General features: G+C 43.7%; 1 protein-coding gene across 1 annotated transcript; it reads left to right on the forward strand.

The window, feature by feature from the left end:
- Window positions 1-296: 296 nt before the first annotated feature.
- On the forward strand, window positions 297-23,244 carry ATP10B (ATPase, class V, type 10B; the record flags this gene model as incomplete). Its single annotated transcript, XM_010190045.1, has 16 exons — window positions 297-424; window positions 1,551-1,803; window positions 2,660-2,895; window positions 6,408-6,587; window positions 7,116-7,701; window positions 8,230-8,336; window positions 9,037-9,163; window positions 10,627-10,811; window positions 14,241-14,553; window positions 15,700-15,776; window positions 16,297-16,422; window positions 17,377-17,577; window positions 19,225-19,305; window positions 19,414-19,518; window positions 19,951-20,138; window positions 22,746-23,244. Coding segments are annotated over 16 exons (3,392 nt in total), but the record flags the coding sequence as incomplete, so codon positions are not given.
- Between the last annotated feature and the right edge of the window lie 3,483 nt (window positions 23,245-26,727).

Below are 26,727 nucleotides of genomic sequence, written 5' to 3' on the forward strand. Positions count from 1 at the left end.
ATGGAGTCCTCCAGTGGCAGACCCTGAGCAGAGCTGAGAGCCCTGGGGGATGCCTGCTGAAGGAGAGGGGAATAAAACCACCCATTTCTTACAAGCATAGCAATGCTCTGCAGGTGCTACAGAGCTCTGCATGCATTTTGCATTCTCCAGGAGCTCTGCAGCGTTGCCTGGGGGCTGCCGCTTTGGAAATGTTCTTTCTGTTTCATTATCGGAGCCGTCCATACCTGCACATTTCAGGAGCTTTGTCAATCACCTTCCTGCCCGGTGCATTTCCATATCGTGTATCGTTCCTACAGGGCACGGCATTTGGACAGGAAACTTCTCAGAGCATCCCCCTTACGATGTCCCAGATGAGAACGGCAATTTTCTGTCTCCGGTTCTTGCTGGTTTCTACATGTTCTTGACAATGATAATCCTGTTGCAGGTAAAAGACAAAAACCTCTCTGCTACCTCTGAGGAAGAAGCTATACAAAACTAAGTATAATCACTAATGAGCAATTAATAGCAACTAATAGCTGTGCGGTCCCTTCTTAATCCTATTTGCAAATATTGCTAGGAGTATTTCGGATCATCCAAGTGTGAAATAAGGTATCTTGGTTGTGGGTTTTTTTTTTTCCTTTCGCACTGCAGAATTTCTTTCTTGCTGTTGCAAACCCCACAAGGATTTAGATAGGAGGATGTGTGTTATCTTTAAATAACTCCAGAATCTCTAGCATATGCAATAAGGAGGATGTTTACATCCAAATGTCAGCTTTTATTTTTTTCTGCCTATGTCCAGAATTCCAAAATAAGAATATCTCAGGAAAACAGTGAAACAAAAATTGTCATTTTTTGCCAACGGGGAATAATAATGAGGTATGGTTCAGCTGGTTCAGGAAAGAAGCTAAATTGGAAGTAGGATGCTTGTACATCTCAACCTGATTAAGCCTAATTGGGAGAGAACATTTTATGGGATGGGGGAGAAAAACCCATCCCATTGACTTTTCAGATTTCTTGAGGTAACTGCTGAGATTTAAGTGGACAGAATTTCTTTAATATGAATGAAGTGTGGAGATAACTTTCAGAGCCGCTCCGAGGTTCCTTGGGGGATTATTCTTCATTACTGAAACAGAGTATTTGTGCAGCTAAAAAATTCATTATTATTTCAGGGCAGGGGAGCTACTGGGTGGGAAGTGTTGAGTGCAAAGTAACTCCTTGTGAAACTCTTCTACCTTGAGTTAGTCTGTGCTAGCGCATCCTTTCAGGGCTTTAGGAGGGTAAGAGCGAGCATGGTCCTTATCCTAGAAAATGAGCTTTGTGAGAGCATCCTTTGAAAGTCCCATCTTTGCATTTGGCGTCCTAGGAATTCTGGCTTCAATTTGTCACTCGCTGTCCCTGTTTATCCATTGCTGTTGTGGGCAAGATGATTTTTCTCCTCCCTTGAACTGTTATTATTGAGTCCTACAATAATTCTCCAGGAGGAAAACTGTTGGTGTACCTGTGCCAGGACATTGCTGGCAGAAAGCAGCAAGACTTGTCTCACCCTTCACTGAGAATTTCATCTCTTTCAGGTTTTAATCCCCACTTCCCTTTATATGTCCATTGAGCTGGTCAAGCTGGGCCAAGTCTTCTTAATTCACAATGACATTGACCTGTACGATGAAGCAGCAGATTTGCCCATACAGTGCCATGCCCTAAATATAACAGAAGATCTCGGACAAATCCAGTACATCTTCTCAGACAAAACTGGGACGCTAACCGAAAACAAAATGGTATTCCGACGGTGCACGGTCAATGGAATCGAGTTTTCACATCGGGAAAATGGTGAGAGACACTTTTTTGATCCTTGCTTTTCTCTCTGAGCAACTAAATGTTATTCATTTAGATATTCATATTTAAACTTACTGAGCCCTGGACTGAATGCAGAGCTTTGTGGCTTTGTTTCCATTTTGTGAGGGACTCCCGTTACAGAGATTCACGAAGATGAAGGTCTTTTAGATGATGGGAAAGGTTTTCCAGTTTCCTCTGCGGGCATCCCAGGCTTTGCCCTGCATCGAGAGCGCAAAGAGAACATTCTCCTTCATTTCATTGACAGCCAGCCAACCTTTCCTAAGCACTCAAACTGAGATTAGTTGGTAATTAAGCTCAGTGGGTCCCAAAGTAACTACTGTACTCTTCTGTGTGATACTAAAGGTACAGCTACACATTTTCTTGAGTCAGCCCTAGCTGCAGGCTGTGGCTGAAGTCTCTTGGCATTTGGTGCTCTGAGTCTGGGGGTTTCACTCAGGCCCGTTCTTGGTCACTACTTTCTCTCTATATATAATACAAATAATTTTATTAAGCTGGCAAGCAGCTCCCAAAAAGATGTTCCTGCATGTTTGTGCTGAAAGCGTCAACAAATTGTGAATTACCGTATTCCTGCTCCAGTCAACTGCAAAATGCAGCTGAAGAGACCAAGCCTTAGCAGAAGTCCACAAAAGTGATTGCTTTAAAAATGCATTAATGAACCGGAGAGTGGGAGCTGCCAGAAGCTGAAGTGGATAATGAAGTTTTCTGATGCTGGCTTTTGAGATGTTTTGACTTTGGTTTAGTTAGTTTGAGGGGGTTTTTTAACCAACCAAGGGATTCCTCCTGAATAAAACCAGAATAAAAAGTAAGGTCTCATTCTCTCTTTATACAGCCAGGCGCCTGGAAACCCACAAAGAGTTGGATTTCGGCGATGAGGACTTTGCAAAACTCCAACACTTCACTCTTCCCCCCATGAACACGGAGAGACCGGCCGCGTACAAGCAGAGGACTGTGAGACCTTTAAGGAGGTGCCAAAGTGCCAGGGCTCATTTTCAAGGGCACACAAGGAACAGGTCACTCGGTCGTCGCGACAGCAACCAGTCCCAAGTGGCGTTCAGCAGCACCATCGTGAGTACCAACAGACAGAGCCAAGATCTTTTATAGTTCTCCTTTCTGTTGCGTTTTGTGATAGGAAACCAAAAGGGGGACTGGAGAAATCCAAGCCCTGGAGCTAAAAGAGTGAAGGGGGAGACAAAGCAGTGCAATCCACACTTGGAAGGGGGGAGCTGGGTGAGGGTTTTTGGGGATCTGGGACCTTTAATCAAAGGCTTCAGTGGAAGATTGGCGGCTTACAGGTGAGTTTGTGTAATGGTTGCTTGATAAGAGGAGACACGGATTTGCAGTCCAAGGATTGAGACTGCAGTTCATAACACCAAGAGGCACTTTGCACAAAGAGGAATGAGCTTTTTGTATCGTTCTGGTCCACCAAAACGCCAAGGGAAATGCATTTCTTGCAAAGATAATAGAAATCAAGCTAAAAGCACTTAAAAGAAGGAGGTCTTGAGCCTTGTCCATCAGTAGCTGGGTGGCCTCTGCCTCCCCTCGAGTATTGGCTTGGAAGTGTAAGTTGTCTTCATTGCAATCCTAGAAAATTCTGAGACTCTGCTGAATTTTACAACTGAAACTTCCCAAAAAATCTATGACAGCCTAATTAAAGCCAGACTGCTCTTTTCTTCTTGAATGTTTTTTAACAGGCATTTCAGACAAGGTTTTCATGGAGGTCGGACACTCTCAAAATTAGAACTCCAATTAAAATTAAATGCCTGGAAAACCCTTCCAAATCTTGATTTAAAAAAATAATAGTTTAATAACTACAGAATTCTCAGAATTTTGTTTTCTGCAGTTGTTCTTGGCAAAGACTTTGACTTGCTGACATTTTTTTTGGGAGGACGTAAGTTTAAGTAATGAGATCTTACTTGTCCCATTCATTTCCTCTGTCATGTAGCAGACATCAGCCAGTACTTATCCTGCTCTTGGAATATGGGGTTTTGTTTGATGTTATCCTAGCTTTTTTGAGCCCAGTCCTCATGGGATGTTGAGAACCCATGGGTCATGACTTTTGAAGTGTGATAAAGGGATTTCTTGCCAGTAGACTTCCCCAAATATCCCCTTCTGGTTAGCGTCTCTGCTAAAATAAAAGCACTGAAGTATTCAGTGGGAGTCAAAGATTGTCAAACAAAATCCTCACTATGATATTGTGAGACTCAGCTTCCTCCAATCAACAAAATGCTAGAGAAATAAAAAACCACCAACCTGCTTTACATAAAAAACCATGTAAAGTCCAAAGGGCAGTAGTTGGCATTGTACAGTTTATTGTTGCTGGCTTTTTTCTTAATAAATGTCAAGTTTCCAAGCCACATGAAAACTATTCATGAAAATTGGTAGCCTCGGGTAATGCTAAAATTGAAGAACTTTGCACTGCTGAGAAGACTCGGTGGGTTTTGGGTAAGGGTTAGCACGGCATCTGCTATGAGCACCTGCACGTCAGAACGCCGCCAAGAAAAGCATTTTAAAGCTGTTAGCACAAGAGTATCCTACAAAATGTAAAGAGTTTCATTGGAAAGTAACTGTGCCAGACAAAAAGTAATCATTTACAAATGTCACATTTATATGTGAACGGTTTTTAAAGGAAAATTATCTGTGCAGCAATCACAACATTGACTTTGTGTCGATCAGCCTCACGTGAGTCGGTGCTGAGCACGTTGTGTATGGCATTTTAAGTGCATTTATTCAGTGGGAGTTGATTTTACCTGCAAATCAGCGTTGTCTGAGCTTTGTCTCAGCATCCTGGGCAGCTCTGCAATCGGGAAGCTCCGCAGCTACCGAATGTGTTTCAGCCTCCTGGTTTGTGAGTGCTCTCTGCTCGACAAGTTTGGGTGCTTTGCCGAAATCCGAGCAGCTCTTCTCAATTAACATGTGCATTTCGGTGTGTCTCTGAGGTAGAGATGAGGATGATGGGTTTTTCACGGCGTTTGATAAAGTTAATTAAACTGGTGCCTGCAGATCCTAGAAGAATAACTAAATAGCACTGCTTGTCTTTTCTGGAATAGAAGTAAGACAGGGATGATGCAGAGCCCAGCTCCTAGGCCTTACCCTCCAGTTTTGCTCCTTCCAGTGTTTTTCACAGAATCACAGAATGTGAGGAGTTAGAAGGGCCCTGGAAAGCTCCCCCAGTGCAACCCCTGCCACAGCAGGATCACCAGAGCAGTCACACAGGAACACGGCCAGGGCTTTGGGTGTCTCCACACAAGGAGACTCCACAACCTCTCTGGGCAGCCTGGGCCATGCTCCAGAACCCTCACACTCACAAACTTTGGCCTCATCTTCAGCTTGAACCTCCTGTGCTCCAGCTTGGGACCATTGCCCCTTGTCCTGGCATTGGCCATCCCAGAGCAGAGCCTGGCTCCTTCCTCCTGACACTGCCCTTTCCAAATGGATCCCCAGGAATGAGGGCACCCCTCAGTTTGCTAGAGAAAGGACTGCATCTAAAAGCATTTCCCCAAATGTGAGCCCAGAAAGCATGAAAACACCAAGCCAGAGGGAGCGGAGCCTCCTGCGGCCAAGTCCAAAACCTTGCTCCATCTCTGGATTTCACTCGAGCTCCATGCTGCGAAATGAGCGGTAGATTTATTTGCAGTTATTAAGATGATTTAAGGACCGCTGCTCAGTTTAGCGAGCAGGAGTTACAGAGCAACATGTTCAGCCTTGCACAACGCAGCCGCTGAAGGTGGCTGCTTGACTCCTTGCTGCGGATTTCGGGAACTTGAGGAAAATGTGCCAGATTGAAGGAGGAGAGGGTAATAGCTGAGACGAGCTAGAAAGCAGCTAAATCACTTTGGCAGTTCCTTAAGGAAGGCGTCCAAAAGTGTTGGCTCACAGGAAGATGTCTTTTAAATTTGGAAGCTCCTGTTAAATACAGCCTTGAATAAAATCCAAACCAGACTCTGCTAACATGAAATTGCCATTAAAAGTAATACTCCCGTAGCCCTACACCAGATTAAATTGGAGGTAAGTGACATTGTTAAGCAGTTTGGCTTGCAAATTTGGGTTTGATTAGAAAGAGTGCGGTAGTAAAACTGCAGTAACATTTAAGGAACAAATGAGGTATGTATGCATTTATTTATTTATTATAAAAACTGAGCAAGAACAGTTTGAGACAGCTGCTTTTTCTGAGTGTGAAGCAAAACGACTCTGGAAACAAAAAGTGATGCAGCTGTAACCAAGCCACAGGGACAATATATTCCCTGTTGAAATGAGAGTCAGCTCCCACACTGACATGGGAGATCCCAAGCCCACGTCCATCTGGATTGCCCTTTAATGCTGCAGTTTCAAAGCTGAGGGATACAGTGTGGGTTATCCTTGACTGCTAGTAGATCTCAAAAGAAATAAAATCATGAAATCTTCTATTTCATTCTTCCATTTCCTGCTAATTATGTAGTTACACAGCTTTTGGAAAGGTATCTTTTTTCCCTAGATGTTAAGTACAAAAGGCGTTCACCTCACACAATTCTAGGTTTAAATTCAAGAAGAGGCAAGAAGGAGCTATCAGAATAATCCTGAGGAAGTAATTTCTCTTCCAGGAGAAGGATGTGACTCCCGACAGCAGACTGCTGAGGAGAGTGAGAGAAGCTGCACTGCAGGCTGAAAATCTTTCTCCTTTTACGCATACCAAGACCTCCACATCCCTCACTGACTTCTTTCTTGCCCTTGCCATCTGCAATACGGTCCTGGTCTCCACAGCTACCGAGCCAAGACAAAGGGTAATCAGACTTTAAGTACGCGAGGAAAATTGATTATGCTTTCATTTAACGACATAGAGCAGCGCTCAGGGAAACCTGAAATGGTGAAAAATAGTGTGTCTGGGAGTCCTCCTCCAGCAGTTTTACCTTTTGTGTAATATTTACTGTTTCCTTGTCTATGTATATCCCCTCCTAACATGTCTTCTTATGACTGCCATAGTATCTGCACTGTAGGTTTTATATTACGGATACTGTATGAAGTATGTTGAATATCCTGGGTTTTCTCTGATATCCCAGGCCATTGACAGAGCTACAAGGGGCTTGACTGCATCTCTGTCTCAGAGGTAGAAATACAAATCACCATCAAATTTGGATGCCAATTCATCTATGGCTCCTCTGCTGAATTCCCCCACCACAGTTAAACAGCAAAAAAAAAATTGCTTTTCTAATTATCATCATTTAGATACAGAAAAATACATTGAGGTTTCAAAAAGTACCTGGTAGCTGGCATTTATTTATTTTTACCCATAGTTTTTCTCGTATTTCCAGGTCACAGTCCCACCACCAATAAAACCTTCAGGAATCAGCCTGGAGAAGATCCATCAGATCTTCCAACGGCTAAAGCTAGCAAGCCTCAGTCAGTCCTTCTCATCCTCCCAGTCCAGTTCAGAGCTTGGCGCCAGCTTCAGCGCCATGAGCCCGGAGCAGCATCTCGCTGAGCTGGATTGCTGTGACAACGACGACGACTGCAGTGCCGGTGGCAGAGGCAATGCCCTCCAGGGCAAAGCCGGCGCAGATCTTGGTGGCGCGTCCTTGGATGAGGTTTTCAAATCCATGACTAACGGCTCTTTGCCTGCAGACTTTTGCTACGAGGCCGAGAGCCCGGACGAGGCGGCGCTCGTCTACGCTGCCCAGGCGTACAGCTTTACTGTGGTGTCCCGGACACCCAAACAGGTCACCGTGCGGCTGCCACAGGGCACGCTGCTGACGTTCGATATCCTCTACACTTTGGGATTCGACTTGGTCAGGAAGAGGATGTCCGTAGTGGTGAGGCACCCCCTAACCAAGGAGATCGTTGTCTACACTAAAGGAGCTGACTCTGTTATCATGGACTTGCTGGAAGACCCTGCCAAAGGTAATTAGCCATGAGCTGTTTCTGTTGTGGCTCCTATAAAGAAGCACAAGAAGTTTGCAGTACTCTTTTCTGCATGAAATACTATATCTAGGCATCAGAAGTATAAAAAAAAGAATAAGCTTTCTCTAGAGTTACCCTCATAGATCAGAACTGAGGTGTTTATTTAACCTAAATAGTGCTGAGAATATGGAATGGGCTAATTAAAATTCACTGACAGGGCTCTCCCGTGTGGACTGTGTACTCTGCAATAACACTGTCATAAGGGCCTGGCCGCTGTATTTCAGCTTGTCAGCAAGAGTGCTATAGCATTGACAAACAGACAAAAAACCCAAGGAAAGTTATCTTGAAGGAAACAGGGACCTTTAGCAAGCTTTCAGCTTATGCACAGCCACCACTTTCAAGCTTTGAAGGGGATTGCTATTATACTGGAACCCACTTTCCTCTAATGCCCACTCTTTTTTATCTTAGGCCATTAGGTCTGAAATGATCTGTGTTTAAAATACAGAATCTTTTCTTTGTATTTCACAGCTGACATTAGTGCACAGAAGAGAATGAAAAGAATAAAAGAAAAAACCCAGAAGCATCTGGACTGCTATGCCCGGGATGGCCTGCGAACTTTGTGCATAGCTAAGAAGGTAGGAGGCGTTATCCTGATATTGTTTACAGCTTTGCTCTGTACACATCTATAGATTTATTTTAAAAATATAATGGTTATAATTCAGGCAGATACAGCCCAACTTTTTGTCCTTTATTTGGTTATTCTGCAGTGGTTTTTTCCTCCACGTGAGCAGATGATGGGTTTTTGGTCAGCCCCAAATCATTCATTTCAGTTTCTCCAGCTGACCTTCCCTCCAGTGATTCCAAGCAAGTAATAAAAAGTCCACAGAGAAGCCAACCTTTTTCTGTTATACTCGGCATCCAGCTTTCAGAAACCAAGCCCTCAGCCTGGGTTAGTTTGTCTTAGCCTGACACTTGAACGCAGAAGTTGTCTGTGTGCAGCACATAGGTCATGGTCAAGGTCTGGAGAAATGTAGAGCAACCTTCACAAACTTTATGTGCCAGTTTAGAGCCCCAAGCAAGGGCTGTGTGATCGAGAGTTTCTCTGGGTCATGTTTCTATGTCTCAGCTGAAGGCCATTTACACAAACAGGAAGGCAGGTCTATTTTTCTCATTTCTATGAGTTCTTGTAGTCTTCTCTTGGAAAAGTTTGTCTTATTTTAAAGGCGACTCAGTACTTCACCAGCCTGGATAGGAGCAAAGCCTCTGTGATCCAGAACGTTGGCTTTCTTCTCTTATTTGAATTTAAAATGAGCGCTGTTTAATTACGTTACGCAGGTCTTGAGTGAGGACGACTTTCAGAAATGGGCCAATTTTCGTCGGGAGGCAGAAGCCGCGATTGACAACAGAGATGAACTGCTATTGGAGACAGCGCAGCACCTGGAGACCAAACTCACCTTGCTGGGTAGCTAAAAATAAGAGTTGTCATTGCGTGAAGTATGGCTCGCTCTCCTGTGATATTCTTGGCAATCGGACAGACAACAACTTATACTAATTTATATCCAAAAGTCCTCCTCTGGGGTTCGGAAATCTCAGGGCTAGGGTATACAGTCCAATGACAGCGTCTAAACACGCTCTCATGCATTCTGAGCAGCAGTAACTTTGCAAGGGTGTGCTGAAACCAGTGTGTGCCAGGAACAAGAACAGGTACTTCAGCTGGTACAGGAGATAGCAAAGTTCCCATCATTCACTCACGTGTCTGTGTCCTTAGGTAAACCTAAAACTACTACAGTTTAACTTCAGTTTTGAGCACAGACTCCAAGGGAATTTTGGTGATAAGACTCTGTTATTAAAAAGGTAACTTAAACTGGTGTCCACACAGAGGCGTTTTTGCTACTGAATTCCACTGTTTGCTTTCTGCACTTTGTGAAAGACATTTTATGTTAAAGCTTGCATTCATTGGCACTTGTGCATCATCCATCACTGTCGTATCCAGCAACACCATTCTGATAAATAATGCTTTCTCTTCTCTTTTGTTTCCAAGCATTTTGTTCTTCCAGACTCTTGATTTTTTCAGAGTTGCCTCATTCTTTCTGTGAATACAATCTGTGCCTGTATTTTGTTATCCTGAATTTCTGTGATTGCAAGCTATTAGCATTATGGCTTCTCATAATCTCTGCAGTGATTTCAATAATTAGAGTAATAATGGGAAGTGCCATAAGCACAACCACATAAGAGGTAATGTAGACCCTGCTGGAATTTGTTACCTTTGCCAGCTCTCAAGGCTCTGTGTGCTTTCACACTTTTATTTTGCAAAAAGCATTCTTTAAGCTTAAATCAATGCCTATCTTTAATGTATCCCTGTTACAGCATCTTCAACCTGACCTCTAGTGGAAGAGATAAGAAGAGGAGGATTGTAACATCCAGATGGTGATTTACCATCAGGATGAGTGTTGGCATCTGCCTCCAAGTTTGCTCGCTTCCAAAAAGAAAAGTTACTGTACCGTTTCCTCTCCCTTTGATGGGTGAATTATCTAACTTGACAATAGGGATAGCAGCCATTTAAATAGTCAGACTTCATTGTTTCTGCTTGCTTGGATGGGACTTAATGCAGCGCTTTAAAAACGCGTATGATGTATTTCCTCTGCCAGCGCGTTGTCGTTTTGGATTATTAGGAAGAAATGAAATGCGTTGTTCTAGCAATGAGCAAAATGAAGAGCCAGGACTTGGCTGCTGACACATTCAGATCTTAATCCAAATGCAGGTCTTGTCCCTGTGTGTTTGTTTGCTGGACCCTGCCTTGGCTCGGCTCGTGATAAGTTCAGGATCAGGACTGGGGGTGACAGATCTTTTCCTCAAAAAGCAAATAGCAACCTGAGTACCGAAAGAAAGAAAAGGAGTTCACTGCTGCTGCTTCTTTTTGCCCAGGAGCGACGGGGATCGAGGATCGGCTGCAGGACGGGGTTCCCGACACCATCGCGGCCCTTCGAGAAGCCGGGATACAAATCTGGGTGCTGACAGGAGACAAACAGGAAACAGCCGTCAACATCGCGTATTCCTGCAAACTCCTGAAGCAGAGAGACACTGTCTTCACCATTAACACTGAAAATAAGGTGAGCATAGGGAGATGCCCAAAATTTGCTACCTTCCCTGTACTTTGTGTCTTGCACCTTGGCACTGCTCTGGTTTAGACAAGAAAACAGCCAACCAAAAACCCACATTAAGAGCATCAGGCCAGGAACCCCTTAAACCACGTAAAACAGGATGAATCGCAATGCACGACACTGGTGCAGAGTTTCATTCAATTAAAGTACAATCATTTTTCCAAATGAAAACGTTCTCTAAAAATATTACCTGAATAGTGAGCTCCAGAAAGGAGGTAATACGCAGTTTAAGTGCCTGATTCCTTAATAACATTGATATCTGGCTTTTCACCTTGCAATGGAAATTTCAGCTATAAAGATATTCTGACCCGGGGTGATAACTGCAGGAAGACATTTGGAAAGTGCTGGATGAGTCAGTGTGGGAAAAGTATGCAGGTGTAGGTTTAATTTAATGAAATTCAGAACTTTCTATTTGCACGTTCCCAGGTAGGATTGGGCTTAATCAGAAATTTCTTAGTGAACGATTCAATCCAGCGTCTTTTTTTGTAGGCAACATTTCACCTTCTTGGAAACCTAAATATAATGCATGTGGGCCAGTTAAACACAGTCACTGTCTTCTCAAGCCATGGTTGATGTGCACAGATATTTCCCGAATTTCACTTGTCTCAGTTGCCTCAGTTTTCCTCCCCAGAGAAGGGGATTGCTGACACAAGCTGCCTTTCCCAATAAAGCTTTTGTGAGGATTAATTATAGTTAAAATACTGGCTGTTTTTCTCGTGATAGGCTCTATCCCAGCGATCAGATGGCCTACTTTCTAACTGCTTTTGTCTGCAGTTAGTAGGTCTACAAACAAGAATAATATCCTATGCAAATGTCTCTATCTTTTAATGTCAGGGAAATCGGGAAACACGCAAAGACGCTATGGAATTTGGCATGGAAAATACGGTCCTCGCTTCGATGTGTAATTTCATTTGATACGCCTATCTGCTTTAACGGGAGGCAGAATGGATATATTTAGGATGGAAATTAGGAGATGGTTGCTGTCAGAAGTGATGTTGCAGGCAGGACAGCCCTGGCTCCAGGACACACACACGGGCACGTACCCATGGCACCCTACGTGGCCCTTGATCCGAGCTCACATGGGGCACGTTTGGGTGCTTGTGTGAATACGAGTGGCGCGGTGGGCGCTGGAGCTGCTCCACAGTTTAGATTTAGCTCCCTCCCTTTCCAAACGAAGCCAAGGGTGCTGTTTCTGAAAGCATCTCCCAACAGCAGCAGCAGAGGAAAACAAATGATAGACAAAGTGCCTCTGCTTTCACAATAACCCATTAATTTTGCCTAAGTTAACCCTTGAACTCACTGCAGTGGGAAGGGGCTCTCTTTCCGCCCTAACCCCAGCAGCTTATTCAAACACTGGAAATTAAAGATCACAGAATCCCAGAATGTGAGGAGTTGGCAGGGACCTGGAAAGCTCCCCCAGTGCAACCCCTGCCACAGCAGGATCACCAGAGCAGTCACACAGGAACACGGCCAGGGCTTTGGGTGTCTCCACACAAGGAGACTCCGCAACCTCTCTGGGCAGCCTGGGCCATGCTCCAGAACCCTCACACTCACAAACTTTTGGCCTCATCTTCAGCTTGAACCTCCTGTGCTCCAGCTTGGGACCATTGCCCCTTGTCCTGCCATTGGCCATCCCAGAGCAGAGCCTGGCTCCTTCCTCCTGACACTGCCCTTTCCCAATGGATCCCCAGGAATGAGGGCACCCCTCAGTCTGCTCTGCTCCAAGCTCAAGAGCCCCAGCTCCCTCAGCCGCTCCTCAGCAGGAGATGCTCCACTCCCTCCAGCATCTCTGTGGCCCTGCTGGACTCTTTCAAGCAGTTCCTGTTTTTCTTGACCTGAAGGGCCCAGAATTAAACACAATATTCCAAATGCAGTCTCACCAGGGCACATCTTCAGGGAAGAAGCCACACAAATAGGTAGTCTGAGGGAATTATTTAAAGAGGCAAGCCAAGCCAAGCCAGGAATTTCCAATACAATTTTTGGGTTGTTCACAGAAAGACGTGGCTCCTTTTATAACTTTGAGAGGTTTTTAGCATGCAGGCTATATGCAGCTTTTTATTAGATGTCAGAGGTACATTTGATTCCAGAGCCTCCCACTTAAGTGTAATTTAAATCTTGCAAACATCCTACACATGTACCTTATGCAACATAAAGTGAAAATAACGTTTTAGATCTGAATCATCACTCAATAAAGCTGACAGAAAAGGTAGAAAAGGGAGTGATTAGCTCCTCAGGTATTCAGCACTGTGCCTCAGAAGGAGGACTTTTAAATACTAACAGGCAGCAAAACAACTTTTAGATCATTCTGGGTTTTCTTTGATAGTGGTGAGCTAATTTAGATCTGCATGGGAGAGGTAGAAGTGCTCCCCTTCAATCTGGTTGTGTTGGAGACTCATCACCACCTACAACTGCCTCAAGGGAGGTTGTAGAGAGGTGGGTGCTGGTCTCTTCTCCCAGGTGATGGGGGATAGAACAAGGGGAAACGGCACCAAGCTGTGCCAAGGGAGGTTCAGGTCAGAGCTAAGGAGGAAGTTCTTTACTGAGAGGGTCGTCAGAGGCTGGCACAGGCTGCCCAGGGAGGTGGTGGAGTCACCATCCCTGGATGTGTTTAAAGAGCGGGTAGATGAGGTACTTAGGGATATGGTTTAGGGGGTAGACAGGAGCGGTTGGACGTGATGATCTCAGAGGGCTTTTCCAACTGAGCGATTCTGTGATTCTATGATTCTGTGAGACTAAGCCAGTTCTGGTGGTCTGCATCTGAAAGGGACTTTCAGTCCAAAATGAGGGACATTCATGTAGAGGGAAAGACCTGGCTGGTGTTTGGGGCACAGCGCTGGGCAACGTGAAGCTTTATTTCTGTCCCTAATGGTGACACACTCCTGATCTGTGACCCAGAAAAGACCAAACTGTCAAAGTTACTGGGTAGTTTTGAAAATCTGAACCTCTTGTTTCCCTACTGCAGTTTATTCCAAAGGAAGCAAATGCTGCAATATCTCACATCGTTCATACAAAAACTAGATATTTTTAAATCCCCTTTAGAAAAAATAAAGGGTGTTTAAACATTTCTGTATTCTCAGCATTGCAAATAAGAACGTATCCACCTGATGTGAAGATTATTTTCTTTTCTTTTACAATAATTTCGTACCACGGTGAACTCGCTGATAAGATGCGCTGAGCTCTCACAGAAGGATTTGGTGCCGTCATTGAAATAATCTGCAATCTGATGAATCAGTGCTTTTCTCAGCCAGTTTGCCCAAGTGTTTATCTGAGAGGCTTAAACCCGCTGGCGCGGTTATACAAACTCAGGCTTTGGAAGGTGCCGTGCTCTAAAGGGAGATGGAGATAACCATTTCTACAACCGCTTCTGTTTTCTCACAGGAAACATGCGAATCTCTCTTGAATTTAACCTTGGAAGAGGTGAGGAAGAACTACGAGGTTGAAAAACCCCGGAAGAAATTTCTTGGCCTCATCCCAACGCCTTCCTCAGCCCCGGAGGCGCCCAGTCCCGAATTCGGGCTGGTGGTCGACGGGCGGACGCTGACCATCATCTTCCAGGGGGGCCTGGAGGAGAAGTTCCTGGCGCTGAGCAGGCACTGCCAAGCGGTGGTGTGCTGCCGCTCCACCCCCTTGCAGAAGAGCATGGTGGTCAAGCTCGTCCGGAGACAGCTTCGAGTGATGACTCTCTCCATAGGTACTTCTGGTTGAATCTCACAAGGGAAGGGAAGCAGGTTACTCCTTTACGAGTTACGGGAGTGAATATATTCTATGACCCATTTCCTGTGCTTCGAGTAGAGTAGAATAACATCAAATAGTCTTTCCTGATCAAAACCCATATGAAAGTCCTTCCTCAGCTTTCACTGAGCCCCCATGTAAGCAAGATGAAGGCTCTCCAAATTCAGGATCTCCCAGCAGTCCCTTTCATGCCGCCAAATCAAATGTACGTACACGTTCCCTCCAGAAAGCCTTCGCTTTGGGTGTGGGAAGCAGCCCACAGCAGTTACTGCTTTGTCTCTACATAAAGCCCTTTTCCTGTCAGATTTTCCCAACTGAGTTATCCCCAGAGCGGTATTAAGAACTGATTCATTTGCTTTTTACCTCCAAATAATGCGAAATGCTTTGAGTTTCCTGCTCCACTTCTGGTAAGCGATCCCACTAAAACCCTTGCAGAATTGATTTTTATGACTTAAGACTAAAAAAATGCACCTCTCAGGACCAAACGGAAAAGAAAAATCTCTGATGTCTTTAAAATTTCTTGCTTTGCCTTAGAGTTCAAAATATAAGCTTTCAGCCTACGACTTCATTTATTCTGCTTTACCAGCTAACCTAATTTACAGCCTCCACGTCGCAGGCAGCAACCATGGCTGTTCTTTCCATGGAAATTTGGTTATGTGTTTAACACATTGCTGCAAGTTGAACTGAGCAGAATAACTCCTGAAATGGGCTTGTTACACAGTCAACAGCAATCAAATTTATGACATAATTTGCAGAATTCGGTGAAGTCGAGCGCTGCAAAGCGTGTTGCTGAGCATATGGAGTTCACCGAGCAGCAACACACAAAGCAATGCAGATGTAGATGGTGTCTGGCTCTCCATGCACCACCCAGCCCATCCCAAAATCGGGCTTAGCCCAGGTGGAACCAGGTATCCAGGGAAGGAGGATGCTCCAGCTAAGACGAGCATGAGGTCGTGATTGCTCGGTGCCACCAGTCGCCCAAATTAAGATGCACTGCAGTACAGAACAGCCGTTGTTTATCAGCATAGCTGTTTCATTTCTTGTTCTCATACAGGCATTTTGTATTAAGCACCTTTTCTTGTTCTCCCTTTTCTTCCCACTGCAGGCGATGGTGCAAATGATGTCAGTATGATTCAGGCAGCTGATGTTGGGATTGGGATATCTGGCCAAGAAGGCATGCAGGTATCTCTTCAATTTATTTCCCCTTCTGTCACACGGTCTCTTGCTGCTTAATAAGTTTCACAGCAGCCCTGTGCTCTCGAGTGTCATCTTAGAGATGGAAGTTACTCTCATAAATCAATGTGCAGCTCATAATGATGAGTCCGGCCAAAAAAGCGTGTTTTGAGCCAACAATTAGCACGCATGGACAAACCTGTGTTTGCTCATGGGCCCGGAAAATTAGCAGCTGCCTGTCTAGTGTTAGGTTAGCATCTGGTTTCAGAGTGATCTGTGCTACAGGATCTCTAGGTTTTACTGATTCTTTTTCAGTGTTTTCTGTCCCAAATTCTTTCCCACACATCCCTCTTCCTCATTTCCTAAGATGGAGAGCTTGCAGAGGTAGAAATTCCAACTTACTTCTCAAAGTTGCTTTCTTCCTACAATATTCAATAGCAGGAAATCATTTCAACGTCCCTGTTCAAATTTCATCACATTGGATGGGAAAATGATCTACTGTAAAGTAACTTCTGCTCTTTTCACAAAGGCTGTGATGGCCAGTGACTTTGCAATATCCCGATTTAAGCACCTCAAAAAGCTGCTTCTCGTCCACGGACATTGGTGCTACGCTCGCCTGGCAAAGATGGTGATTTACTTTTTCTACAAAAATGTGGTAAGGTTATTAAAATTCGGGAAGTTTTCATCCTAGCAAGGGTTAAATCCAGGGCCATGGGGGTTTTGGTTTTGGTTTGATTTGGTTTTTGGCAGGTTATTACTCTCTCTATGGTTCCTGTTTATTCACTTTGCAGGTTTATAAGGTGCTACCCCGTTATTAATAATACGCTGCATAAAGCACTGAGGGAAATATGGTTTCTAAATATATTTTGAAATAGCATTATTCCAGCGGGAAAAAGGACTCGAGGCTTAGTAACTTTTATGTGGTGGTTCAAGAAACTTTATTAATAATGCCCACGAGCCTCAAACTAAAATTTGCATAAGGAAGAGAAGATTATTAGTGCTAGGATATAGAAGATGACTCTGCACGAAGAATTGGCCGTCTGTGAAACCTCTGAATTTTCGCATTTAATTTGATAGGAACCACTTGCAAGTAATGATGCAATCATATCTGGCATTTTTATTAAAAATTTAATGTATATGCAAATGAGCTGCGAATTGAAGAATAATGTAAAGTGGAAAGACCTGATGGTAATACAGTTTCTACAAGACTGTGCAAACAAGTCCGTTTGACATGAAATACACTTTGAGCATGAAAGGCTATTTACTTGGAATTCAAATCATCTGTATTTTTTGTAATACTTTTGAATAAGGATTACGTCTTATCAGTGTTAACCTTTGTAGTGGAAATGGAGACTTTTCTTCCTTGATCAGGCGTCCTTTTAGAGTCCAAAGGAGATTTACTTGCAATGTGAAATAGCTCTCCAGCCTGGGATGCTGCTCTTCTATCACCTCCCCAGTACCATTATGGAGCAGGAGGCCTTTGGTTCCTCATGGACAACCAGTTTGTCAAAGGGTTTCAAAATGCGGTGCTCACAGCTGTGAACAGATTACTTAATTATTCTCTTTAATATGTTCTTCTCTTTTTTCCTTCATTTATTTCCTACATCAGAGCTACGTCAACCTGCTCTTCTGGTACCAGTTCTTCTGTGGTTTCTCAGGCAGCATCATGATAGATTACTGGCAGATGATTTTCTTCAATCTCTTCTTCACCTCCATGCCCCCTCTTCTCTTTGGAGTCCTGGACAGGGACGTTTCTGCAGAAACCCTTCTAGGTTTGCCCGGATTGTACAAGAACGGACGAAATTCAGAGGTATGTCTTGGTTGCTGAGACATCTGCTCGAGAAGCCAAAGGACTACAGGATTTTTGGGTTTGTGAGGAGGAAGGGAGGAGTTGAGTTCAGACTTGGAACCAGATGATCCATTTAGGGTTTCTAGAATACTGATGTCCACTAATTGTAGCTCTCAGAAGAACTGATAAGGGACATATAATTAAAGTTGCTTCCTGGGTGATTGGTCATAGCTGGAAGATGTAAATGGGCAGGTTTATTCTGCCATTAATTACAGGGAGTAATCCAGTTTGGTACCAGCATCCTGTATTATAAGAACTGAATAGCCCTGTGTTTGGTGTTTCTGGTCTGAAGAAGAGATGATGGAGCAAATATGTGTGTGTGTGTGTATGTATGTATATGTACACATCACATACATAGAGAAAATTTCTCAGTGGACGCATAGGGAGAAATAAATAAACCAGGAGAAGAAATGTAATGCGTGAGGGTAAAATAGTTTAGCGGGTCCCTGATTAAAACTCTGCTCAGATTTGGTGCTTTGAACAGTCTCAGCCTGCTGAAGAAGAAAAGCTTGTTAAAAAGATTGCAGCAAAAGGTGGCAAAAAAACCCTGTAGACCCTTAAATCACTTCTTTTACTTTGAATAGTCAGTGGTGGTAAACCTCAGAAAATATGTACTAAATAAGTTATGTTTTCATCTCAGTTTGCCTGTCAGGTTTAGAGAACCAGTCTGACCTCTGTATGTTTGTGAGGAGCACATATATAGTGACTTACATACCTGGTTTTGCATATACATGCAGTGCAGTAGCCCTTATTCCCAATTTGCTTCAGCATATTGAATAGGAAACTATGAAAATGTTAATGAGGAACGTTTGATGTGGCCTTAGTTTTAAATCACAGAATTGCAGGGTACTTAGGAATTCTTCTGCTCCTTCTTTTTCTCCTAATACCTACTTTCATTATCCTGCACTGTGATTTTTAGCACTGACGAACATTGCTGGCTCACCTCGTGTTTAATGATGTTTTGAAAAACCTAGGCAAGGGAGTGCAGAATTTGAAGATTCTCTGTAGGACTTTCCAACCCTTTTCTTAGGAGCTCTTGGACCTCACATATATGCAAAATAAACGTTCTTTATAATTTTGAACAGGTTATTGTTGTTGCTTTGGCATTTTGTCTGCATTGAAACAACAGGAGCCCAGCCCTCTGTTGCTCCAATAATGCACCCCTCTCCATGGGAGCTGTGGCCACACAAGTCACTAGAGATGTTTAAATATGACAAGCAGTCAAATTAGAATGGCACAAAGTAGATGGTACTTTTAGAACCTTAACAGAAAGGAATTTTGGCCAATTCTGTAGCTCTTGAAAGAGCTTTGTTTGAGGAATGGGGTCCTATGTGGAGGGATGGGACACGTGTGACATTCAGCTTTAAGACCCTGAGTTGGCTGGCTGATCTTCCCAAGGCCTGTCTCTGTCCAACACAGAGAAAATGCCTGTTCAGACACAAGCCTTTGGTCTAAATCAACTGCTCAGGAGGCATTTACTCATGAAGGGGGACCAGTTAGCTATAATCAATAGCCCAAATGGCAGAAAACCGGACAGCGATTACGTCTGCAGGACAGGCTAGAGATGTGCATCCCATTGCAATGACTGTTATCTATAAACTCCTGCAGATATACAAGCTGTCAACTTTTATTATTACAATGTTGGACGCCTTCTATCAGAGCCTCATTTGCTTCTTTGTTCCCTATTTGGTAAGTACCGGGGTCTTTAATATTCTCATTCCCCTGTCCTCCTTAAAAAATAAGGAGGATAATTCTGAATATTCAGGCTTCATGACAGCCTACCTGCCTGTTTTCCAGACGTACAAGGACTCTGACATAGACCTGCTTTCCTTCGGAAACCCCATCAACACCATCTCCCTCCTGACCATTCTCCTGCACCAGGCTCTAGAAATGAAAACGTGGGTACGTGTTTGCCCTGCCCTGTATTTTCTGAACACAGCACACCGTGTAGATGTGGCATTGTGTTTCAGAGTCATTCACCTGAATTCTGGGTCACAGAAAGTAACAGATGCACTGAGATTCCACAATGAGCCAGAATTTATTATTAGCTGCAGGATAAGACCTCCATGTGGACAGAATTTGCTTCTACTGTGTCTTTGGACAGGACAGTATAAAATTTTCAGATATTTCAATGTGTGAGGATGTGTTTTTTAAATAACCGTATTATTCCCGATCATTGCTGTTTTGTAAGATAATTTCCAAATATTTTTCCCACTGCACTTTTCATTAGCATGCACTACCAAATGTGTTCTTCCCAATTCATCTTTGTCTCCTCCTGGCTCACGCCCAGGGTCTCTCAAGCATCGCCGTCATTTCACGCCATTCTGCTTGCAGACCCTGTTCCACCTGGCCACGATGGTCGGCAGCGTCATCTTTTACCTCGTCTTCTCCCTGACCTACAACGCCACCTGCGTGGTCTGCAGCCCCCCCGCCAGCCCCTACTGGATCATGGAGAAGCAGCTTTCGGACCCCACCTTCTACCTCCTGTGCCTCATTACCCCAGTCATCGCCCTCCTGCCGAGGTTTGGACGCTGCCCTGTTTCCCTCTCAGTTTTCTTTTATTGGATCTGTAGCTATTTGAGTGAAATAAGAATAACGATGTTTATGGATATGTGTTATGTCAGGCACATGTGTTGCACAGGGATAAGTGATCAGTGGGGAAGTCAGATGCTTGGGTTCAACTTTCCAGTTCATGAACCATTAATTCATTCAATTATACAAGCCTAAATAAGTCACTATGTATCCACTGCTTTTGCTTTCCCATCAGGAAAGCCTTGCTTCCTGGGGTGCTCCAAAGTTTACCGGTACAAATCTGCTACACCATTGTTCGCTGTCATAACCGCGGTGTGGTTGAGCTGATCCGGACTGGAAAGCAAGTCTCTGAAATATTCCTGTATGCTTTCAGAGTTACAAAATGCATTCTGTTTCTGAAGTACATTACAGTGCATCACTAAGCCAAATTTAAGGCCACGTTTCTATGTGAAATAATTTTCTGCATCCAGAATTTTAGTTCTACTCTGTGTGACAAGTCAGGTATGCTTCAAATCAGATAGCTTTAACTGAGGCTGGATAATATTTGGAGAGAGAATTATTTTGATAGGTTACTGGGAAAAAAAAGGTTTGAAAAACATAATTATTCTGTTCACATATATGGTAGCTTCACTACTTCTGGTGCTGAATACCTTAACCATTCTTTAAGAAGATATACTTTGAGTTGTACCACTTAAAATCTTTATTTGTGCTTGGATAATGAAAGAAATGGGGTTGTTTTACTATCTTGCTAGTCTCCTTCTCATCCTAATTGTCATGAAGCGGTGCAGCACACTGGTTTTACAAGAATCAGGAAAATATTTATGGTATCTGATTTTGCAAGTGCTTTAAGGCATTAGAATCTGAGCCTCAGCTTTGTCTAGAAAGAAACCTTTCAAGACTAGAGAATATTTTTCTTCAAATTATTGTTATTCTTTCCCCATTTGAGTTGAGATGCTCTGGTGTTTTCATGTCACGTTACACAGCTTCAGGTCAGGATAAACAGCACACAGTTCAGTAAGGTCCCATGTCTTCTGGGCAGGGCATCCTTCTCTGGCCTGTTTTGCCCCTGTGTGATTTTTGGTTTCCTATCGGCCCCCATTCACGGTGTCAGTTTTGACCCTGAGCTACATCAAAGACGTGGCTGGAGAACTCATATCCCCATCCTGGGAATTCGGCAAGGCTAAAATCATTGCTCTCTCAGCAGGGTACTGACCTTAAAGATTTGTATCTTGCTATCTCCAAAGTTGGGGAACGGCTGTTCCTCCATGTACGTACCCCAGATTATTTTCTGCAGAGTCCTCAGTTCGCAGAATATCCAGCCCCTGGGTTCTGCTACAACTTGGCTGTGTCCACATATCACAGCAAAACCACCCTTTATTAAAAAAGCACTTAATTTTAGGTTTCAGTTGGTTCATCTCATCACGTCGCCTGCTCCCCATGTTCTTCAGAACCCAGTTGGAGCCTTGAGATTCCGGTTTCTTTCTAAGAGGTTTTGTCACCATCCTTGCTCTCCTCAGCTCCTCCTTTTGCTGGTGCCCTCTGTGCTGGGGGACGTTTCTGGCACCGCAGGCACTCGGGGCAGGACCAAGTGCTTTAAAGCCATTCAGGGGATGGAAGAGGCCGTTCTCCTTCCCCTCTCTGTCCTCTGTCTGCTCCAGCTGCAGCTTGCCCAGGAGAGGGGCAAGGCAGAGGACCACGAGATCCACCCCAGATCTGCTCAGACCGACCTGGGCTCTCTGAAGCTGTGCTACCAACTGTGCAGCCTGAGATGCTGTGGGATCAGCTCCAGGATGAGCACAGGCATAGCAAATACCTGTTTATCCACTCCTACCTGTACAGGTTGGCCTGGGAAATCCATTGCCTTAACAGCCCTTTCTGTACTTAGTCTGCCTCGTCTTTTAACCTCGTTATACTGATTTATGCACACAAATAGCATCAGAATGGGAAGATGGCAGCTTTCTTAAGGCAATTTCAGAAAGTCCCCGTGTTTGTTTTAAAATGTATATTGAGGCCATCTATGTAAAGGTCAAATCCTGTTAGAAAGATGCTTTGAAAGAGGCTCTGGTTTTCAGTCAGAACCGACCTGTCACGGAGGGAGGATGCGTGCTCTCTGACTGCACACAATATATTGTTCTACAAGTTCTCTGTCCTGCAAAGGGCAGGCAGGACATTTGGGGTTTTATCGCTTTCTGAGCAAATGCACAAGCTGAGGTTTTTTTAAATTCTGGGTTTGTGTTACCTATCAGATTAAGATCCCTTTTTCAGTCTGTTTTAGCAGTATAAATATAATTTCAATCTCCTCAAATGCTGCATCCCTTGGTGAGCTTCTTGCACTATATCTTTCCTGCACTGTTCATCAACCAAGTGGTTCTATTATCATTTATTTAGTGTTTATATACACGTAGGTGACTGTACAAGTCAAGATAAGTGTATAGGTACACGCTGCACTAAGATCCAGGAGTCAACTTTCATCTGCCAGGTATAAGGTACCAGATGCACATAGAGCAATGGAAAATTAGCAACTGGATTTATGTTGTGATGGAGATTATGGGAAAAAAACCTTGGTAAAACAATTCATTCTCTTCCTCTTTCATCAGGTTCTTTATTTTTGCTCTACGGGGAACCTTTGGAGCATCTCTGATTCTGCAAGCACAGCAGCTAGATAAACTTCCCAAAGGGCAACGGGATCTCGAAATCCAGAAACTGAGCTCAAGGAAGCAAACTGCTCCTGGTGCACCTGTGGCATCAGCTGCATCTAACGATGACCTCGACCAAACCAGCAGCCACTTGTGTGTGTCGCCGTTCTTACACCCGGTGGCAGCAGCTGTGTCTCATGGGGACACAGCAAGGCAGGGACTTTCTGCCTCTGAAGCGAATCCTCTCAGGAACTGGACACCAGAAGAAGGCTGCTATTTCTATAACAGGTGGGCAGAGGAGGAATCCGCTGCCACAGACCCTGCAGCAGGGCCTTCCTTGGGCCATTGCCCCCTGGTACCCAGCAGGGTGACAACTGCACAGGATAAACTGGCTAAAGATAACGCCAGCAATTTTAACCACGGCAGCCACCGGCGATCTGTGAGCGCAGTGACGCTCTGAAGAGACGTTCAGATGGGATCCATGGCTCGTGTGGAGAAGGATAGCACAAGGAAAATAAAAAGTCTGTTTATACTTAACCATGATGCTCAGTGCAAAAGGAGAGAGAGGTGTGCGGAGTAGTGCAATAGCATCTCTAATATGCAACTTTTCCCAAGACCATATAGAGTTTGGCTTTGTCAGTGCACGACTTCTTGGTGTTCCTGGTTCTGTCTCATTAGAGGAATGTTACATGAGCACCACACAGTTGCTGACAAAAGTGCAATTACTTTCTCTCATCAAGGAATGGATTTCTTTCACAGTAATAAGGAATAATTGCACGGGTGATGTACCAATGTCGATATGATGTACTAGTACCAGTACCAATATGATGTACTAGTACTAGTGTTGTATCAATATCAATATGCTACTGAGGTAAGCCAAGTCTCAGAGCAACACATCCCACTGTAGCTTTTACCACCAAAGCCTTAAATACCTTACTTAGAAACTTAAAAAATGCAGTTCTGCCTGGAAAAAAAATGTTACCTCCTGGTACTAAAGGTATTTGCAGAATAACAGCATCAGAAAGACACTGGATAATGTTCTGGTTTTTAATATATGGACTTTATCCATATACCAATATCAAGTTCACAGTCTGTTTTCAGTAAGCTCAGTATTTTTATGCAGGCAGTGGTTTGACCTGATGCTGTTTAGAAAAGGACGAGTGAGTTTATGAAGCAGAAGAATGCAAATACTGAGCTACGAGAACTGACAGGATCACTCAGGGATAAGTGGAGTGTACTTCTTCATACCTACAAAAGCAGACAGATATAACAAGCCAAATTCAAGGATTTATGCTCTAGAATTCTAAAGCTGTCCCTGCTATTTCATCTAGAAATTCAGTCTTTTCCTCCCATTCTCTATATTATTATGTAGTGTTGCTGCATTCAATCAAGTCTAAATCATGCTGGTCCCCACAGCTGGTTACATTCGGTAGTTCATGGAGATTGCAATAACAGAGATGTTGACAAGCAATATATGAAGGTCGCTAATCACGTCGCAGTAAGTACATGGTGTAGAATGGCCGAAAGATGCATCACACATTCAGCCTTTCCAGTAATTCTGGGCAAGAAGATGCAGGAAAAAAATAACCATAAAATGTCACCATCATCACTACCTATTGCAATTCAATGGAAGGTGACTTTGGTATTTCTTATAGAAATGTTGACTAGTAAGACCATTTCCCGAGTTTTTCTTCACAATGTGGGGTGTAATCTTAACTACGTTTGTAATTCAAGCCATCTGTGTTTTTGTGAATCTACCACTGGTTCTAATTTAAGTAAGCTTTTAGCCTTTTTTATATATGCTGTATTAATTGAGCTGTTTATTACCTATCACAATGTGTGATCTGTTTAATAACCTATTTAGCAAACACTGATTTAACTCCTGTGTGTTATACTAATTGCTGTAACTGAAGTCTCGTATCTGCCACTGGGATTTCTGGTAGCTGGAGGAAGAGCGCACGTAGACTGTCACTGCTAAAGGATTAATCGTCAGCTCTAAACCAATTCAGACAGAGATTTTTTGGTATGATGGTCAAAATGAAGGGAATTAGGCATAGCTGAGGTTATTGTCAATGGGGTGTGAGATTGCTCGAATGTTTGCTCCCTAGCAGGGAACGGACCCTGGGTGACAAGACGTAAGATCAAGCCCTTGCGATTCTCAGCCACGTTTTGACATTAAATGGCCCGTTTCCTTTGAGCTTAAAGAAGATGCCAATCTCTCATACATTTTATTGCAAAATGTGAAGTGTTTTTGTAGTAATAAATGTGATACGGTCATGACTCGGTGTGTTGTTGAGAGGGCAAAAACGGAGGCAGAGGGACTGGTTTTCCTGTTGTCATCCATGGGTGGTGAGCTCATCTTTTCAGAGATGGCTCCTCTCTTTAGGAGGCCACGCTATAGCGATGCTTATCATAAAAACCAGATACCAAATTTATCAGAATGTGCAAGAGGACTGAGCATTTACTGTTAAGGGCCATTCAAGTTATGTTTAAGCAAATCTGTAGATGTTCCTGAACTCAAAGCCAAGAATTAATTCCATGTTATCTCATCACAGCCCGTGGTTAAGGGAGGGTCCTTTTCAGAAGGGGAGACGAAGGAAGGATGTTTATGATCTCCAGCAGAATAGCTCCTAAAAGCTCTATTTTTTTCCAGTTATAGCAAATTCTCCAACGAATTTATTTGCAAGAGGGGAAATGTATTTACTAAGTGGGTTATTTAGACCTAACTGGTTTTCCAGGATAGCTATTTTTTATTTCAAGACATATTTAATAATACTGTCAAGATGTACGTTCCATTAGTTCTAATGTGGACGATTCCCAGCAGAAGAGGGCTCTCACTTTTTAATGCATCCTCTGGTGGTATTCAACGTTTCATACACTTGGACTGTAAAACAGTAAAACCGATGGGGTTTTTGTGAATTTACTGCATACTTTTTATTTTGGTGGATGATATGATTACAATGATGATACTGCATATGCGACAGTGCTTTGAGCTGTACGGAGCTATACCTGTGTGACACACTGAAGGTGGCACCTCATACAGATGTGGACAGGAGCTGATTTACCAGGGCTATGGCTGAGGAACAGATGCAATCCTGGGCCAGTGAAAGGCCACCCATCGTGTTCTCAACACAGGCAAGTTGCTTGGGTTTCTTTTAATACAAGGTGCAGCAAATACACTTGATACTTCATCCATATCTGAGCACAGCAAGGTGGAGATGTGGCTTTGGTAGCTATGGCTGATTATCTGCTTGATATCAGCAAGAACTGCTCAGTGTAAAACCCAGAATCATTCAGGTGGGATAGAGGGAGGAACCCAGTTTGTCCTCTTTCCTTATATATCTCAGAACTACAAACTCGGGTTTTAAACTCTGTAGAGACAGATGTGCATCGTGCACTACTTTCCCCAAGGAGGAATTGAGTGTATTTTGCCACTTTGCTGGCTGATGCCGCAATGTTTAATTCATTTGTTTGATTGCTGTTTGAGGTGGTGTGTGGGTACAGAGCTATTTGCTTTAGGGGTAAGGTGACTGCAGGCAGGATGTGGCATGATTAGGTACTTGTAACAGCGCTGATGAGTAAAAATATAAACGCAGAGACGAGAGACTCTTGAAGATAATGATCGCAGAGGGTGGGACTTAGAGAGCTGACCAAATAACGCTGAGGATCTATAAAGTACTTTTGACATTGCCGGTGATTGGAACTTGCTGCAATTATCGGTACATGAGATAACTGTGAACAGAACTTGCTGCCTGGCTCCTTAATATAACACCTGATTATTCTCAGCCACATAAACAAGGCTGAGATTGAACGGAGTCTGAATCATTATTTGTCCAAAAATATCAGAGGGCTCTGTTGTCTGAAGGCATTGAAGGCGATGGTGATTTACCCACCATCCCCACTGAAGTATTCTCCCACCTCCAGCCATGCTTTGCAGGTTTCT

The sequence above is a fragment of the Mesitornis unicolor genome, unplaced genomic scaffold (assembly GCF_000695765.1).
Source record: "Mesitornis unicolor isolate BGI_N332 unplaced genomic scaffold, ASM69576v1 scaffold18418, whole genome shotgun sequence".
Lineage (NCBI taxonomy): Eukaryota > Metazoa > Chordata > Aves > Mesitornithiformes > Mesitornithidae > Mesitornis > Mesitornis unicolor.